This window comes from Grammomys surdaster, unplaced genomic scaffold (assembly GCF_004785775.1).
Source record: "Grammomys surdaster isolate TR1022 unplaced genomic scaffold, NIH_TR_1.0 220, whole genome shotgun sequence".
Taxonomy (NCBI): domain Eukaryota; kingdom Metazoa; phylum Chordata; class Mammalia; order Rodentia; family Muridae; genus Grammomys; species Grammomys surdaster.
This window is the reverse complement of record NW_021604665.1, coordinates 10,663,414-10,679,101: the sequence shown is the minus strand read 5'-3', so window position 1 is coordinate 10,679,101 and position 15,688 is coordinate 10,663,414. Positions and strand designations below refer to the sequence as shown.

Sequence of the window (15,688 nt, the reverse complement as noted above, 5' to 3'; positions counted from 1 at the left end):
CATGCTGTATTTATCTCCCACTAGGTACCCAAATGCTTCCTCCTCTTCTCAGGCAGATAATTGCAGGAGGGTTGCAACCAGAGAGGAAACTGAGCTGGTGCTAAGCAGTGGATATAAAAAGAAGTGTCGACTGGTGGAAGCAAATAGAATCTTAAACTATAATCTCTACCTTCATTTATATTTGAAACCATAAATACCCAGAGAAATGCTTTATATCCATATAGAAATATACCTGCTGCCATGCATGGTTTTGAACTTGTCTTAGTTTCCATGCAACCTACGATTTCAGTCTCCTGACTGCTTACCACCTTGTTTTCTCTGAACATGGGTTGCCTCACCTTCAATATCCATTGTGCTTTTAAATGTAATATTGTTTCATTACCTGTTTCCCCAACAGAGTTCATCTGGTGATTTAATGATCAGAAACATTCAACTGAAACACAGCGGGAAGTATGTATGTATGGTACAGACAGGGGTGGACAGCGTTTCATCTGCAGCTGAGCTAATAGTGAGAGGTAAGTAAGAATTCCTCCTATGCTGTCTAACAATAGTGTCCACGAGCATTCCTTACTGGAGGAAAATCATAGCAAGATACTATTCAAGAATATCTCTGACACCCATCAGCCAGAGGGTATGACAATAAAAATGTGTTCATTCAAAGAAATAAAAGCCTCAACTCTTCCCTTCAAATAGGACTTGATGTAATTGGCATTCCGTAGCTGCTGCCAAGCCAATGTGTTTTTGAGCATGTCATTAATTCAGCAAATGTATCTAATAGGGAAGAGAATGTGTCTCACGTGTGTCTGTCTCCACAAGAAGAGGCATTCTCCAGAGTGATGGGAAAATTCACCAACTTGGTTGTCATCTAGGTTACTGATTCACTCTTAGGCTGAAAATCAAATGTCCAAAGTCTTTCACAGAATAAAATACATTGAGGTAGCAAGCTAAGATGTGTTTCACAGTAAGGCATCCCAGCCGAAGCAGAGGACAGTGACATGAGAAAAGTTCAGGGGATACTGAATTTTGAAAGGTACAGGGAGAGTGCTGAATAGATGTAAGTAGATGAACTGCCACCTGTCAGCATATAGTATTGTGACTCACGGCTTCCCATCCCGGTCTCACATATAACAGTGGGATCATGCAAAAAAGTGGTAGCTTTATTGCCAGTTAAATGGCCTCTTCCCTTTAAGTGCTTTTGAAAGTGGGATCAGTTGGAGATATTAAAGTAATAACATGAGCCTTTTTGGTAGAAGATGACGGCATTTATAGGATGTGCTCTGTGTTCTTGTCTCTGTTAGGTTCACCTGGACCACCGGAAAATGTAAAGGTAGATGAAATTACAGACACAACAGCCCAGCTCTCTTGGACAGAAGGCACTGACAGTCACAGCCCAGTTATATCATATGCAGTCCAGGCTAGGACGCCTTTCTCTGTGGGCTGGCAAACTGTCAGAACAGGTAAAGTAGGTGGGAGATGAAGGGCAGCTACTTAGAAAAATATGTGTCAACTGAGCGCTGGAGTCAGCAGTCTCTTACCTTCTGAACCATCTAACCTTCTTGTAGTTCCTGAGGTCATTGATGGCAAGACACATACAGCTACTGTCGTGGAGTTAAACCCATGGGTGGAATATGAATTTCGCATTGTAGCCAGTAACAAAATCGGAGGTGGAGAGCCCAGTTTACCCTCAGAAAAAGTAAGGACTGAAGAGGCAGGTTAGTGCTTTTGTTTTCTGAGTAATGGGTTAATAGATTTACAAGGGTGTGTATTTCTATTAGCTCTGGTCTCCCAGCCACTCATGTTTCAATAATCGATTGTCACATTAATGATCTTTCTAATGGCAGTCTTTGCATATGGCATTTATCAAAAGAAACACCTAAGAGATTCTGATGCAGTGTGACATTTCCAAGAGTTCAGCCAGTCATAGACAATCATTAGTGTTGTTGAGTGAATATGTTTTTGTCACTTAAGGTTATAATTACTATCACACATTAGCAGAACAAACACTGTTTTCATTTACAAGAAGCACGGAAAAATTGGTCTGATAATACCACTGAGAACTATGATGCTGCAAAAACTCATTCTGCTACCATACCCAGCAAATGTACGTAAGCAATAGATGAGTAGTCTATTCCAGCCCCATAAGTGTTATATTATAAAAACATCATATGAGAATTTATATGAGCCAACAATGAACATGTGTCATAAGACTACTTTCATAATAATTTCTAGAAATATGGTATCATCAAAACTCAAAATTAGCAGGAAAAACCTTCTGTTTGTTTAGGGAAACTCCTGTGGGGGTGGGGTGTTAAGGCTTCCCTTTCCAGAATCAGTGGTATTGATTAAAATGAGGCTTGTGATACATATCACTTAAGGTATTGAGTCAAAGGAGGCATGGAATATATTTGCACAGTTTTAATAACACCTTTTTTCCTCAAGACAGTACACACCTAAATGTTTTTGGTATTGTGGGGAACAGGTGTCATGTGTACCTGCTCTCATCTGTATTTGTTCATACAATGTATATGTAGGGTCCATCTGTCATGCATCCAGCAAATACAGCTGTGTGCATTACAAAGGCATGCCACAGAATTTAGATTCTAGTTTCATCTTAGGATTTATTAACCAAAAAGTTCTGAGCATAAGCAAGAAAGCTAACATCTGTGGGAGTTTTATCAAGAACACTTCCTAGCAGGACCTGAAGGTTCCAGTCTATGTGGCTCTTTTCAGAGCCTGTACCATGCTAACACTTCCTTCCCAATCTGGAAGAATCCCTGCTATCCTGATTCCCTGTGTGTCCTGAGCAGTCACCTTTCTCATATTTCTGTGACCCTAATGATGAAGTAGCTTTTGTTTGGGTTATAGATTTTCTTACTATTACAGAGATTTCTGAATTGTCTAGGATTTCATGTAACTAATATAATTTGATGACTTTGCCAAAATGTTTTATAAATGTATATGAATATAGTTTTGATTATTTTACTAATGAGATCAGAAATATTCATATACACATGCATCTGTATAATGTGTTTATAATGTGTCAATGACAAAACTCAATGATATTGCAAATAACTAAATGAGTCTTCTTTCATATACTACCAAATGAACGTTTTGTCTCTGTGTCTCTGACCTACCTAGCTCCAGAAGTCGCACCTTCTGAGGTCAGCGGAGGAGGTGGAAGCCGATCTGAACTAGTGATAACCTGGGATGTAAGTGTCTGGGCAACATCTTTCCCATCAGGGTATTTCTCTTCATCCAATCATCACAGCCTAAATCAATGTGATAATGACAACAGTGGTGGTGCTGCTGCTGCTTTTGTTAGTGGTAGTAACTGGTGCTGGCATAGATACTGGTAGCACCGATGCCTGTATTGGTGCTGATTCTTGTGACATACTAGTGTCATTAGTACAGGCTAATTAGTATTGATAAATGGTGCTACTGATGATAAGACAAGCACTGTTGCTAATTTGAGTGTTCTAGTACTGGTGGTGTGCCCAGGTGGAAGTGTGGAGCCATTAATCATGTTACTGAAGGGGCTACTATTGTTGCTCTTGATGTCACTAATGATGCTTGTGTTTGGGGACTTGTTGAGTCTGGTGCTAATCACAGGACAAGGACCTGGTGCTGAACTGATGTTGGTGATGGTGTTGATGGTTCTGAGAGTATGAATGGCTCATACTATCTGTGCTGGTGGTAGTGTTGACACTGATGCTCCTGATGATTTTAGAGATTCTTGTGGTGCTAGTGCTGAGGTTGATAGTGATAGTACTGTTGGTGTCACAGATAACGTCCATAGCACAGGCTGTGCTGGTAGCATCAGTGGTGATAGTGTTGATGGTGATGAGGGTAGTACTGATGCTGGCATCGATAGTAGTGCTGATAGTCTTGGTGGTAATGCAGATGTTGCTAGGTGCTAGGTGTTACTGAGGATGCTTCTAGTGGCTCCGGTAGTTGTAGTACTGACCATCAGTACCACCATCGATGCTGTTATAGCACCAATGCTGCTAGCTCCCTCACCAGTACCAGAGCTACCAATGAATGCTGTCAGAACTACAACTAACAGAAACAATGTGACCAGCACTACTGCCAGAGCCACTAGTTCATGTCACAATTCGAAAATACTATAACAATGAATTTAACACTTAAAAGACACTATAGCTAAATTATCTATAATTTGCAGATGTTAACAAGTAAAATGCCATTTTCCCATGGTGGAGTATAACTAGAATTTTTTACTTAATCACATGCAGCTTTAAATTTAGTGCATCTTATTAACTTCCTTTTTTCTCTGTAATTATTCTACTGTCATAGTATCCAAGTATGACCCTTTCTATACAATTAACATTTATCAATTTGATTGTTTTTATCTGTCTTAAATTAATAGGTTTGCTTGAATGATAGTGTATGTTACTAGAAACTCAGATTTAAACCAAATTATATTCTAATATCTGAATAATCAAAGATGATGCAAGTTCATTACCTGGAAGCCTGTGAATGATTAATGTATGCCTGTTTAAGAGAAGCTAGGCTGACTGTCCCATGGTGCTTTTCTCATTTTAAAGATACATCTGATCACTTCCTTATAGATCACTATTTAATGACTTTCAAGTCCATAAATGATGTGTCTATCATTTTTTTTCCTGCTCTGGCCTTATGCATGAGGATGATTTAATGTCTTTTCTTTGTAGCCAGTCCCTGAAGAACTACAGAATGGAGGAGGGTTTGGATATGTGGTTGCTTTCCGTCCACTTGGGGTTACTACTTGGATCCAGACAGTGGTAACATCCCCAGATAACCCAAGATACGTCTTTAGGAATGAAAGCATCGTGCCCTTTTCGCCATATGAAGTTAAAGTGGGTGTTTACAATAACAAAGGTGAAGGACCCTTTAGCCCAGTGACAACTGTCTTCTCTGCAGAGGAAGGTATGGAAAAATACAAAGGTTTCAGTTCCAACCCCATAGATGTATCGTTTTTGTCTTTGTTTATGTTTTTTAATTTATTTACATCCCAGTCATTGCCCCTGTCTCAGTCCCCCTCCCAAAATTCCTCATCTCTTTCTTCCTCCCCCTTGCCTCTGAGAGGGTGCTCCTCCCCCACCATACCCTCCCCACTTCCCTGGGGCCTCAACTCTCTCCAGAATTAAGCACATCTTCTCCCACTGAGACCAAACCAGTGCTATATATGTGCCAGGGGCATTGGACCAGCCCATGTATGTTCCTGGGTGGTTCAGTCTCTGGGAGCTCCCTGGGGACTGGGTTAGTTGAGAATGCTATTCTTCCTATGGGATCATCCTCCCTTTCAACTTCTTCAATCCTTCACCTAAGTCAACCCTAAGGGTCCCCAATGGTTGCATATAAGTGTCTGTGTCTTTGTCAGTCAGCTGCTGGCCTCTCAGAGGACAAACTATGCTAGGCTCCTGTCTATAAGCACACCATGGCATCAATAATAGTGTCAGGCCTTTGTGACCCCCTCATGAGATGGATCCCAGATTGGGCCAGTCATTGGACCTCCTTTCCTTCAGTCTCTTCTCCATTTTTGTCCCAGCATTTCTTTTAGACTGTCAGGGGCAGCTTTGCTTATACACTGAAGGCCTAAAATCAGCCATAGCCCTAAAATCAGCAATAGGCCTGACATACATGCCTGCTAACACAAAGTCTTGGGTCTCTGTGGAAAAACACTGAAACAGATGACTAGAAGGTATTGTAAACAAGCAGCTTTGGTGGAAAATTGCCAGGCTGAATAGTCATAAACCTTGTAGATAGGTAGCCTTGGTGGATAGTACCAACTTAGATAAGGACAAGTGAATCATGGGTGGAGTCATAGAAATCTATCCCTGAACCTTCACCCAGCTGACATTCTGTTCTGGAAGATATCTGTACTCCCCCTGAACACCTAAATTCCTGTGTCATCCCCTTCCCCACATCCTGCCTTTTTGAGTATATAACCCCTGTGTGGAAAAAGTAAAATTAGCAATTTGATCTGACTATAGACAAATTGCCATTCTTTGTGTCTTTGCGCGTTTCCCTGCTCTCTTTCAGGTGACCTCCCCAGATCCTTGTTTAATGCCCTGCTGGACAGGATATTAGACAAGAACAATTCTGGGTCAGAAATTTTGACTATATGTTAGTTACCCAGTCCCTCCATTTGAGGCCCTGTCTATCTAATGGAGGTGGACTCTTAGTTTCTTGTCCCCAATGTTGGACATTTTGGCTAATGTTATCCCCAATAAGTCATGAGAGTCTCTCACCTCCTGGGTCTCTGGCACTTTCTAGAGGGTCCCCCACACCTCTCACTGCCAAGATGCTTATTTTCATTTATTCTCTTGGCTCTCTGTGATACTCTTCTATCCTCCCCCCTTTTCTGATCGTATTCCCCTTTTCTCCTCCTCTCTCTCACCCAGGTTCCTCACTCCCTCTAATTCCTGTGATTATTTCCTTGCCCTTTCTAAGTGGGATTGAAGCATCCTCACTTGGGCCTTTCTGCTTGTTACATTTCTTATTGTCTGTGAGTTGTATCTCAGGTACTCTGCACTTTGAGGCTAATATCCACTTATCAGTGAGTATATAGCATGCATGTCCTTTTGGGTCTGAGTTACCTCACTTAGGATGATATTTTCTAGTTCCATCCATTTGCCTTCAAAACTCATGATGTCTTTGTTTTTAATAGCTTAATAGTATTCCGTTGTGTAAATGAACCACATTTTCTGTATCCATTCTTTGGTTGAGGGATATTTCTTCTGGCTCTTACATATAAGACTGCTATTGACATGGTAGAATATGTGTCCTTGTGGTACAGTTGGGTGTCTTTTTGGTATATGCCCAAGAGTGGTATAGCTGGCTCTTTAGAATGAACTATTTCCTGTTTTCTGAAGAACTGCCAGATTGACTTCCAAAGCAGCTGTACCAGCTTACAACCCTATCAGCAATGGAGGAGTGTTTCTCTTCCTTTACATCCTTGACAGAACATGTTGTCACCTTGAGTTTTTGATCTTAACCATTCTGGTTGGCATGAGGTAGAATCTCAGGATCATTTTGATTTACATTTCTTTGATGACTAAGGACTCTGAACATTTCTTTAAATGCTGCTCAGCCATTCTAGATTCTTCTGTTGTGAATTCTCTGTTCATCTCTGGACTCCATTTTTTTTAATTGGGTTATTTGGATTTTGGAGGTAAACTTCTTGAGTTCTTTATATATTCTGGATATTTCCCCTCTGTCAGATGTGGGGTTAGTTAAGCCATTTTTCCAAATCTGTAGCATTGCATTATTTAAAAATATATATATTTATTTTAAAAATTAAAGTCTTGAAAGTTCTTTGTGATGTTACAGATATAAATTGTTTTCAAAGGAACAGTCGTCAGAGCTGTTGTTAGATTACCAGTGTGGGTCATAACGATCAACCACACTTTACAGTGTTAAGACTCACTGGATAGTTACAGATCATAATATTTAGTTAAAACTCTTCATGAGGTATTTCCACCCTGAATTTCATCTTGCCATGGGATAGCATCACTTTACAAAGCTCATTTTTCTTCTTGGTATAAAAAATTAATCAACCCAATAAAACTAGCCTGGCCCAGAGTTGTAAGCTGTGTTTCCTATGGCCTCAGCAAAGGACAGGAGCATGATGAATAATAAGAACCAGGAGTTTGACATTTAAGAGATGTAGAGTGTGTATCTTTGAAGGGTGACTTTGACTGTTTTAGACACTCACATACTTCACTTGGAATTTGCTCAGTCCTTCTTGTATACCCACCCCCTCAAGAAATAGAAAAATAATATCTTCCTTCAAGCCCTCTTAAGAAAATGATAATGGAGTTAGGAGAATCAAGCACACTTGCCATTTGAGATATTGTCAACTGAATAGTAACCATATTAACAAGTTCTACCTCATAAAAAGAGCAGAAGTTACCATGGTAGATGGAATGCCCACTACCTGCCAGGCATTACCAACCTGAATTTTCAAATAAAGATTGGTGCATAGGATCAATTATCATTAGTCTTCATTTACAAATGAAAAAAATGGAATCTTGATGAAAGATGTGAATGATTTTGCTAAAAAAAATATAGTAAATGAGAAAAAAATTTCACCCAGGGGACTTTTGCCTTACCCATTCTGGACTTCTAGCATGTTGTTTCCCCTACCTTTCAGACCTGAGAGTAAATTATAATACCTGGTTCAAAGTTAAAAGTTCCAATATAGGCAGTTTTAGTAAGACTTCTCAGATCTAGTCTTACATTTTCATTTTCTATTAATAAGGAGGAATCAAGACAGTTACAAAAATATTTTCAAATGAAAGATTCTAATGTCTATATCCATCCACATTTTCCAGAAACTAAGGGTCACATCCCCTTTGCTGTTACTGTTATTGTCTGATTTGCAACATAGTAAAACTGCTTTCTGTTCAAACAACAAACACAATTCTGGTTTGCTTTATAAAAGACAAGCTATATGCAAGAAATATGCTGTAGCACCTCACTGAGGCAAAGCAAAATCCAATCAGTACACCTCCCCAGTAAATAAAGCACAATCAAGTGGGCTCAGAAAATGATCTGATGCTCTAGATTGTCAGTGTTGGATTGGTAGTAAGTGTTTCTGTCCCAACCCTGTAAGTCTCTGAGACCATCCTTAAACCCTGACTCTATTTCTGCCTCATGTAGCCATGATCAATAATCAGGATCATTAATACAGAGATTAATGTTGGAGAGAAGACATTTCTGCTAGAAAGCAGTATCCTGGGAAAGGAAAATCTCTGTGAACCCTATAAAGTCCAAGATTATGTATTACAAAGAAGATATTCAGTGTAACAACATGTACAAATCTACACATTCCGTTGACAGCATTTGCAGTCTATCTCATTTAAATCTCTGCTTCTGTTGGACCTAAACTAGAAAAGGCACTCACTCCATACTTATTAGTTAATGGCCTTGACTTCACTTGACCTTGACCTGTGTTTGGCATGATAATATGTCAGTAGCATTTACATATATAGAAGTTCCTAAGCAGTTGATGTAGGATGAATGGGAAGTAAACAAAGACAGGATGAAGAGAACAAAATGATAGATTGAAGAAAAAAGACATTAACAAATAAGTCCAGGGGATGGGTACATATGTTGCTTGGCAATTAGGTATAGAAAACTTAATAACTATGATATCACCTTTTCTTAAGCCGAAAATTATCATCTATGTTTTTAGGCCATGGTAAATAGTTTTAAATGTTTTTAAAGAAAAATAGAGCTCTTCTCCTGATCAACGTTTATTGTTGTTATTATTATTATCATTATCATTATTTAAAGAGTTTCAGCCTGGTGTGAGATGGAATCTCAGGGTTGTTTTGATTTGCATTTCCATGATGACTAAGGACACTGAACATTTCTTTAGGTGCTTCTCAGCCATTCTAGTTTCTTCTGTTGAAAATTCTTTGTTAAGCTCTATACCCCATTTTTTAATAGGGTTATTTGGTTGTCTGGAGTCCAATTTCTTGAGTTCTTTGTATATATTGGATATTAGCCCTCTCTCAGATGTAGGATTGGTAAAGATCTTTTCCCAATTTGTTGGTTGTTGTTTTGTCCTATTGACAGTGTCCTTTGCCTTACAGAAACTTTGCAATTTTATGAAGTCCCATTTGTCAATTCTTGATCTTAGAGCATATGCCATTGGTGTTCTGTTCAGGAACTTTTCCCCTGTGCCCAAGTATTCGAGGCTCTTCCCCACCTTCTCTTCTATTAGTTTCAATGTATCTGGTTTTATGCGGAGGTCCTTTACCCACTTAGACTTGAGCTTTGTACAAGGAGATAAGAATGGATCAATTTTCATTCTTCTACATGTTGTCCTCCAGTTGAACCAGCACCATTTGTTGAAAATGCTGTCCTTTTTCCACTGGACAGTTTTAGCTCCTTTGTCAAAGATCAAGTGACCATAGGAGTGTGGGTTCATTTCTGGGTCTTCAATTCTATTCCATTGATCTTCCTGCCTGTCTCTGTACCAATACCAGGTAGTTTTTATCACTGTTGCTCTGTAGTACAGCTTGAGGTCAGGGATGGTGATTCCTCCAGAAGTTCTTTTATTGTTGAGAATAGTTTTCGCTATCCTGGGTTTTTTGTTATTCCATATGAATTTGAGAATTTCCTTTTCTAACTCTGTGAAGAATTGAGTTGGGATTTTAATGGGGATTGCATTGAATCTGTAGATTGCTTTTGGCAAGATGGCCATTTTTATTATATTAATCCTGCCAATCCATGAGCATGGGAGATCTTTCCATCTTCTGAGATCTTCTTCGATTTCTTTCTTCAGGGACTTGAAGTTCTTGTCGTACAGGTCTTTCACTTGCTTGGTTAGATTCACACCAAGGTATTTCATATTATTTGCAACTATTGTGAAGGGTGTCATTTCCCTAATTTCTTTTTCAATCTGTTTATCTTTCATGTAGAGGAAGGCTACTGATTTAAGATTAAAAAGTCAGGTGATAGTAGATGCTGGTGAGGGTGTGGAGAAAGAGGAACACTCCTCCATTGTTGGTGGGACTGCAAGATGGTGCAACCACTTTGGAAATCAGTGTGGCGCTTCCTCAGATAATTGGACATAGCATGACCTGAGTATCCAGCTATACTACTCCTAGGCATATACCCAGAAGATGCTCGAACATATAACAAGGACATATGCTCAACTATGTTCATAGCAGCCTTATTTATAATAGCCAGGAGCTGGAAAGAACCCAGATGTCCTTCAAATGAGGAATGGATTCAAAAAATGTGGTATATTTACACAATGGAGTATTACTCAGCTATTAAAAACAATGAATTCGAGAGTTTCCTAGGTAAATGGATGGAACTAGAAATCATCATCCTGAGTGAAGTAAGCCAATCACAAAAGAACACACATGGTATTCACTCACTGATTATCGGATATTAGCCCAGAACCTTGAAATGCCCAAGATGCAACTCACAGGCCACATGAAGCTCATAAAAAAAGGAAGACCAAGTGGGGGTGATTCAGTTCTTCTTAGAAGGAGCAACAAAATACTCAAGGGAGCAAATATGGAGACAAAGTGAGGGACAGAAACTGAAGGAGGGGCCATTTGAAGACCTTTCCACCTGAGTATCCATCCCATGTGCAGTCACCAAAGGTAGATGCTGATGTGGAAGTCAGGAAGTACATGCTGATAAGAGCCTGATATGGATGAATCCTCAGAGGCCTTCAAGAGTCTGGCATATTCAGAGGCAGATGCTCACAACTAGCCATTGAACTGATCATGGGGTTCTCAATGGAGGAGTTAGAGTGAGGACTGAAGGAGCTGAAAGAGTTTGTGGCACCATGAGGAGAACAACAATACCAACCAACCACAGCTCCCAGGGTCTAAACCACCAGCCTCGGAGCACTTATGGAGGGATCCAGGGCTTCAGCTGAATATGTAAGAGTGGAGGGCCCTGCTGGGCATAGGTGGAAAATGAGATCCTTGACCTCATGAAGGCTGGACGCCCCAGGGGTTGGGAATTTTGAGGGTGGGAAAGTGGGAGTGGGGGGGTTAGGTAGGGGTTACATCCACAGAGAAGAAGGAGGAGGGGTAAGGGGATAGGGGGTTCCCGGGTGGGTGGGGGATGGGGTAAGGGGACAACATATGAAATGTAAATAAAATATCCAATTTAAAAAAAAAGCACTCATTTAAAAGAAGACGAAGGTGACCATCACATACTTAATCTTTTCAAAGAAGAGTGACTGTTGAGACCAAAACCCCTGACCGCTGTGTCTTTGTCCCTCCTAGATGTCTCACTAAAAGTTTACCTGGTTGATTTGTTTTGCTTTCTTTTTTTCTGTCTTGTGATAACTTTGATTTATTAATCAAGTACTTTTCCTTTTGCTTGGTTTCAAGCAAGATATTTTCTACTCTATTTAGATTTATATGTTATATTAATTATTTCTAAATTTCTTGTTTTCAAACAAATTAATAAAAGGCTGTAACTTCTCCTTTACTGATAAAAAAAATCAATTTAATAAAAGAAATAGGAAATTAGCCCAAAAAAAAGAATTTCAGCCTTTAATATAAAGGTTATGTGGTACGTTCTTATAATCATTGTTCTCGAGAACCAAGGCAGCATGATTTTTCTTAGTGCTAGGTCTGCCTAGATCACCTAAAGAATACCAGGTCAGCTAGGACTACATAGAAATATCCTGTCTCAAAAAATTGAATTGGAATTTGAAAAAAAAATACAATTTCAGATGATTTGTCAACTAATAGCCAACATTGTCATTGTAACCCTTTTGTTGTTGTTGTTGTTGTTGTTTCTGAACAGAGCCTACAGTCGCCCCATCTCATATCTATGCCCATAGTCTGTCTTCCTCAGAAATTGAAGTTTCATGGAACACAATTCCCTGGAAGTTGAGCAATGGACATTTACTTGGCTATGAGGTAATTGCTTTACAATTAATGTCTCTTTAATTGCTACTACTTTCTGCCATTTTAAATTCTTATCATCAAAATCTTAGATAAATACTATCTTTAGCTGAAGTTTTCTTAAGGGCAGATTCATTGGCCCATCTTATTATTTAACTATGCAAAGTAGATAAAAATAACCAGTTGGGTGGAGAAAACTCATCGAGTAAATATGATGGAAGGTCATGTAACGCAAATCTTTTACATGGGTTACTAAAATAATAACAGTGAGACTGAACTGGAGTATCAAGTTTATATAATTATTTTCTCATCAGGAAAGCATATTCCCCCAACTGTACTTTCTGATTTATTTTCTTGGTGTTCTTGTTATGTCATAAGATTCTCTTTTAGTCTCTAGAGTATTTATCTGTCTGGAACATAACTCTCATTTGCGCTGACCTCTGTATTTGGTGAAATATGAAGAACTATTTAAAGAGAAGATAGCTCAAGACCAAATTAAATGAAAGTCAAAATAAGTCAGCAAGACAAGAAATGTTTGAGTGGATAAGGGAATGCCATTTGGTAGAGTCCAAACTGGTAAGAAAGGTTCACCAGGAAGTTAAAGGGAAAGTAAATAAACACGGAGAAATATCAGCATGTGAGAGACTGGGTGATTCAGACAGCCTTACATGGACATGTTAGCTCCATATAGCTGCTTCCTCTTCTACTTTTCAGTCCAACCACTGGTGAGTGTCCCAGGGTAGTCACGTGATCTTAGTTAACTGATATAAGAAATGTACAACAGTCAGCTGGGGGCTTATCTGACCTATATTAGTAAGTTGTGTAGACATTCTAGCAGGTGCTGTGTCTGCTCCACAATGTACTTCATATTTGCAAGGTAACAGTACAGGCAAGATGGGAAAAGCAGGGAAGATGAGTTGGGGCAGATAAACTCCTGCATCATACTGTAAAGGATAATCCAAGCAAGAACTTGTAGAACTTTTAAAAGAACAAAACAGCCAGGAAGTGGTGGCACACTCCTTTAATCCCAGCACTTGGGAGGCAGAGGCAGGCAGATTTCTGAGTTCGAGGCCATCCTGGTCTACAGAGTGAGTTCCAGGACAGCTAGGACTACACAGAGAAACCCTGTCTCAAAATCCAAAAAAAAAAAAAAAAAAAAAAAAAGAACAAAACAGCAGAATCATTTAAAAGCTACCTGAATCTCAAGCAGCCTTGAGATTCTTTTTCACTTTGCCCTTCTTCTCATTAAAGTATCTTTTTATTTGAACAGCTCCTGGTGGTTTTCATTCCTTGTAGCAAAACAAGGCTTGACTTAAAAAAATAGGAACAAGTGAATTAGAGAAAGGACAGGCACCAGAACAATGATGCTCAAGACATAGGCCAGAGGCCACTTCTGGAGAATTGCCCCAGAGTTATCAGTAACCATGAGTTCTGTGAACTATTCTTAAAACCACTGCATGAAAATACATAGGCAATGTACATTTTTAGTATATATCAGAAAAGTGACACTTTTCCAATTCTTATGTTTTTGAGATTTTATTTATTTACATTTCAAATATCCCCATTCCCAGTTTCCCCTGTACAAAACCTATCCCATTCCTCCTCTCCCTGCTTCTATGAGGGTGCTCCCCCACCCACCCACCCACTCTTGCCTCTGGCATTCCCCTACACTGGGGCATCGAGCCTTCACAGGACCAAAGGCCTCTCCTCTCATTGATGCCAGATAAGGCCATCCTCTGCTCCTTTTATGGTTAAGCATAAGAACAGGTTTTGCTATAGAGAGATCAAACCAGAAATGAGAGACACTCATTCAAGGAAAGGGAAATAGAGGATAAAGGGGGCCCAGAGAAAGAGTGTCGGAGTCCAGGCATCTAGTTCTGTGAAGTGGTTGTAAGCAGGAGGCCATAAGGCAGCAGCAGCAGCAGCTCCCACAGGTCAGAAAACTGTGACAACAGAGAAGCTGTGTGGGCTGCAAGCAAGAGCTCGGCTGGAAAGCAGTGAAGGTAAAACCAGGCGCAGCTGTGTGTGAGCACGTTCATAAGCATTGTGCTCTCAAGAAGTTGAACAAGGTGGCATATCTCGCTCATGATAATAAGAAACACCTGGGAACTAGGTCTTAGGGAACTGATTAACTAGTTAATTAAACTAATTAACTCGTCAGTTTTGTTACAACAGTCTCAAGCAGACACTTGAGTCCTGAGCTTTGCTATTTTAAGGGAGCTTGATGAAACTCAAGAAGACATGAGTCACCTGGCCTGGTACCTACTTGCCTTTCTAGCATTCTTTCCATAGTGTAAGAAATGTCCGCAGATTGTTCTGTGTGTCTTGGAGGGTCGTGAGAAAGAAAATATGGAAAAATTTGAGTCTTGATGAAAAACATTGTTTTAAACTCCCCTAGCAGCGGCCAGAAGTGCACACCTGTGGTCACTCAGTAGTGATTATCCATTCACCATGAAGCAATGATTATCCATTCACCATGAACATCTCTGCACTGGTACAACTAAAGTGGTAAAATCAAATGTCACAAATATTACCTGTCTCAGCTTTGGAACGGGAACTCCAGATATACTATAATGAAAATGTTCATTAGATGAGCAGGAAAAGGGACTCTGTTTTTAATCACAACTAGTCAAACTTGTATGCTTTATACTCTTTAGTTAGGAAACAAAAATGCATGCCAACCTTAAATGCTTTTGCCCTAACAAACAAAATGCAGGATTGTAAGTCCCAAGTACCTTGTGAAATACTTAAATAAATAAGGGAATACACCAGAGTGGTCATGTGGGCTTACAAAACCTCTTGAGAGTGTTGGTTGTTGGGAATTGGTACCAGGTGACATTGACACATTGCTTATGTATGTGTGTGTTGATATACATGTATTTGTACAGGCCTAAAGTTGATGTTAAGTGCCTTCCACTATTTCTTTCCAACCTATATTTTTGAGACAGGGCTTATCATTCAACCTAGATAGACTTCATCATTTCAGAAAGACTAGTTGGCCAGTAAGCCCCAGATATTCACTTCTTTCTGCCTCCATGACATGGAACTTTAAACATACAAGTGAATAATGACAGATACCAGCTGCACCAGCATTTTGCATTAGATTCTGGGGATTGTACTAAGTAGGGAACATGAGTCCTTTACAGTCTGTGTCATATCTCTAGCACTGAATTTTTTAAATACATAAATTTAACTGTTGAAGAATCAATCTAAAATTATCTTTTATTAAAAGTGGATTTCATGCCAAACGAAACATGTTATTGATAAAGAGAGTGGGAGAGGGAGGGGGAGGAGGA

General features: G+C 39.5%; 1 protein-coding gene across 1 annotated transcript in view; it reads left to right on the top strand.

Annotated features, from left to right (window-relative positions):
* Cntn3 (contactin 3) overlaps positions 1-15,688 on the top strand; it is a 262,761-nt gene that overhangs the window by 226,672 nt on the left and 20,401 nt on the right. The window contains exons 13-18 of the mRNA XM_028773027.1: positions 398-515; positions 1,299-1,457; positions 1,563-1,712; positions 3,139-3,209; positions 4,689-4,923; positions 12,292-12,407. Coding sequence (XP_028628860.1) covers positions 398-515; positions 1,299-1,457; positions 1,563-1,712; positions 3,139-3,209; positions 4,689-4,923; positions 12,292-12,407 — 849 coding nt within the window. The remainder of the gene's footprint in view (positions 1-397; positions 516-1,298; positions 1,458-1,562; positions 1,713-3,138; positions 3,210-4,688; positions 4,924-12,291; positions 12,408-15,688) is intronic.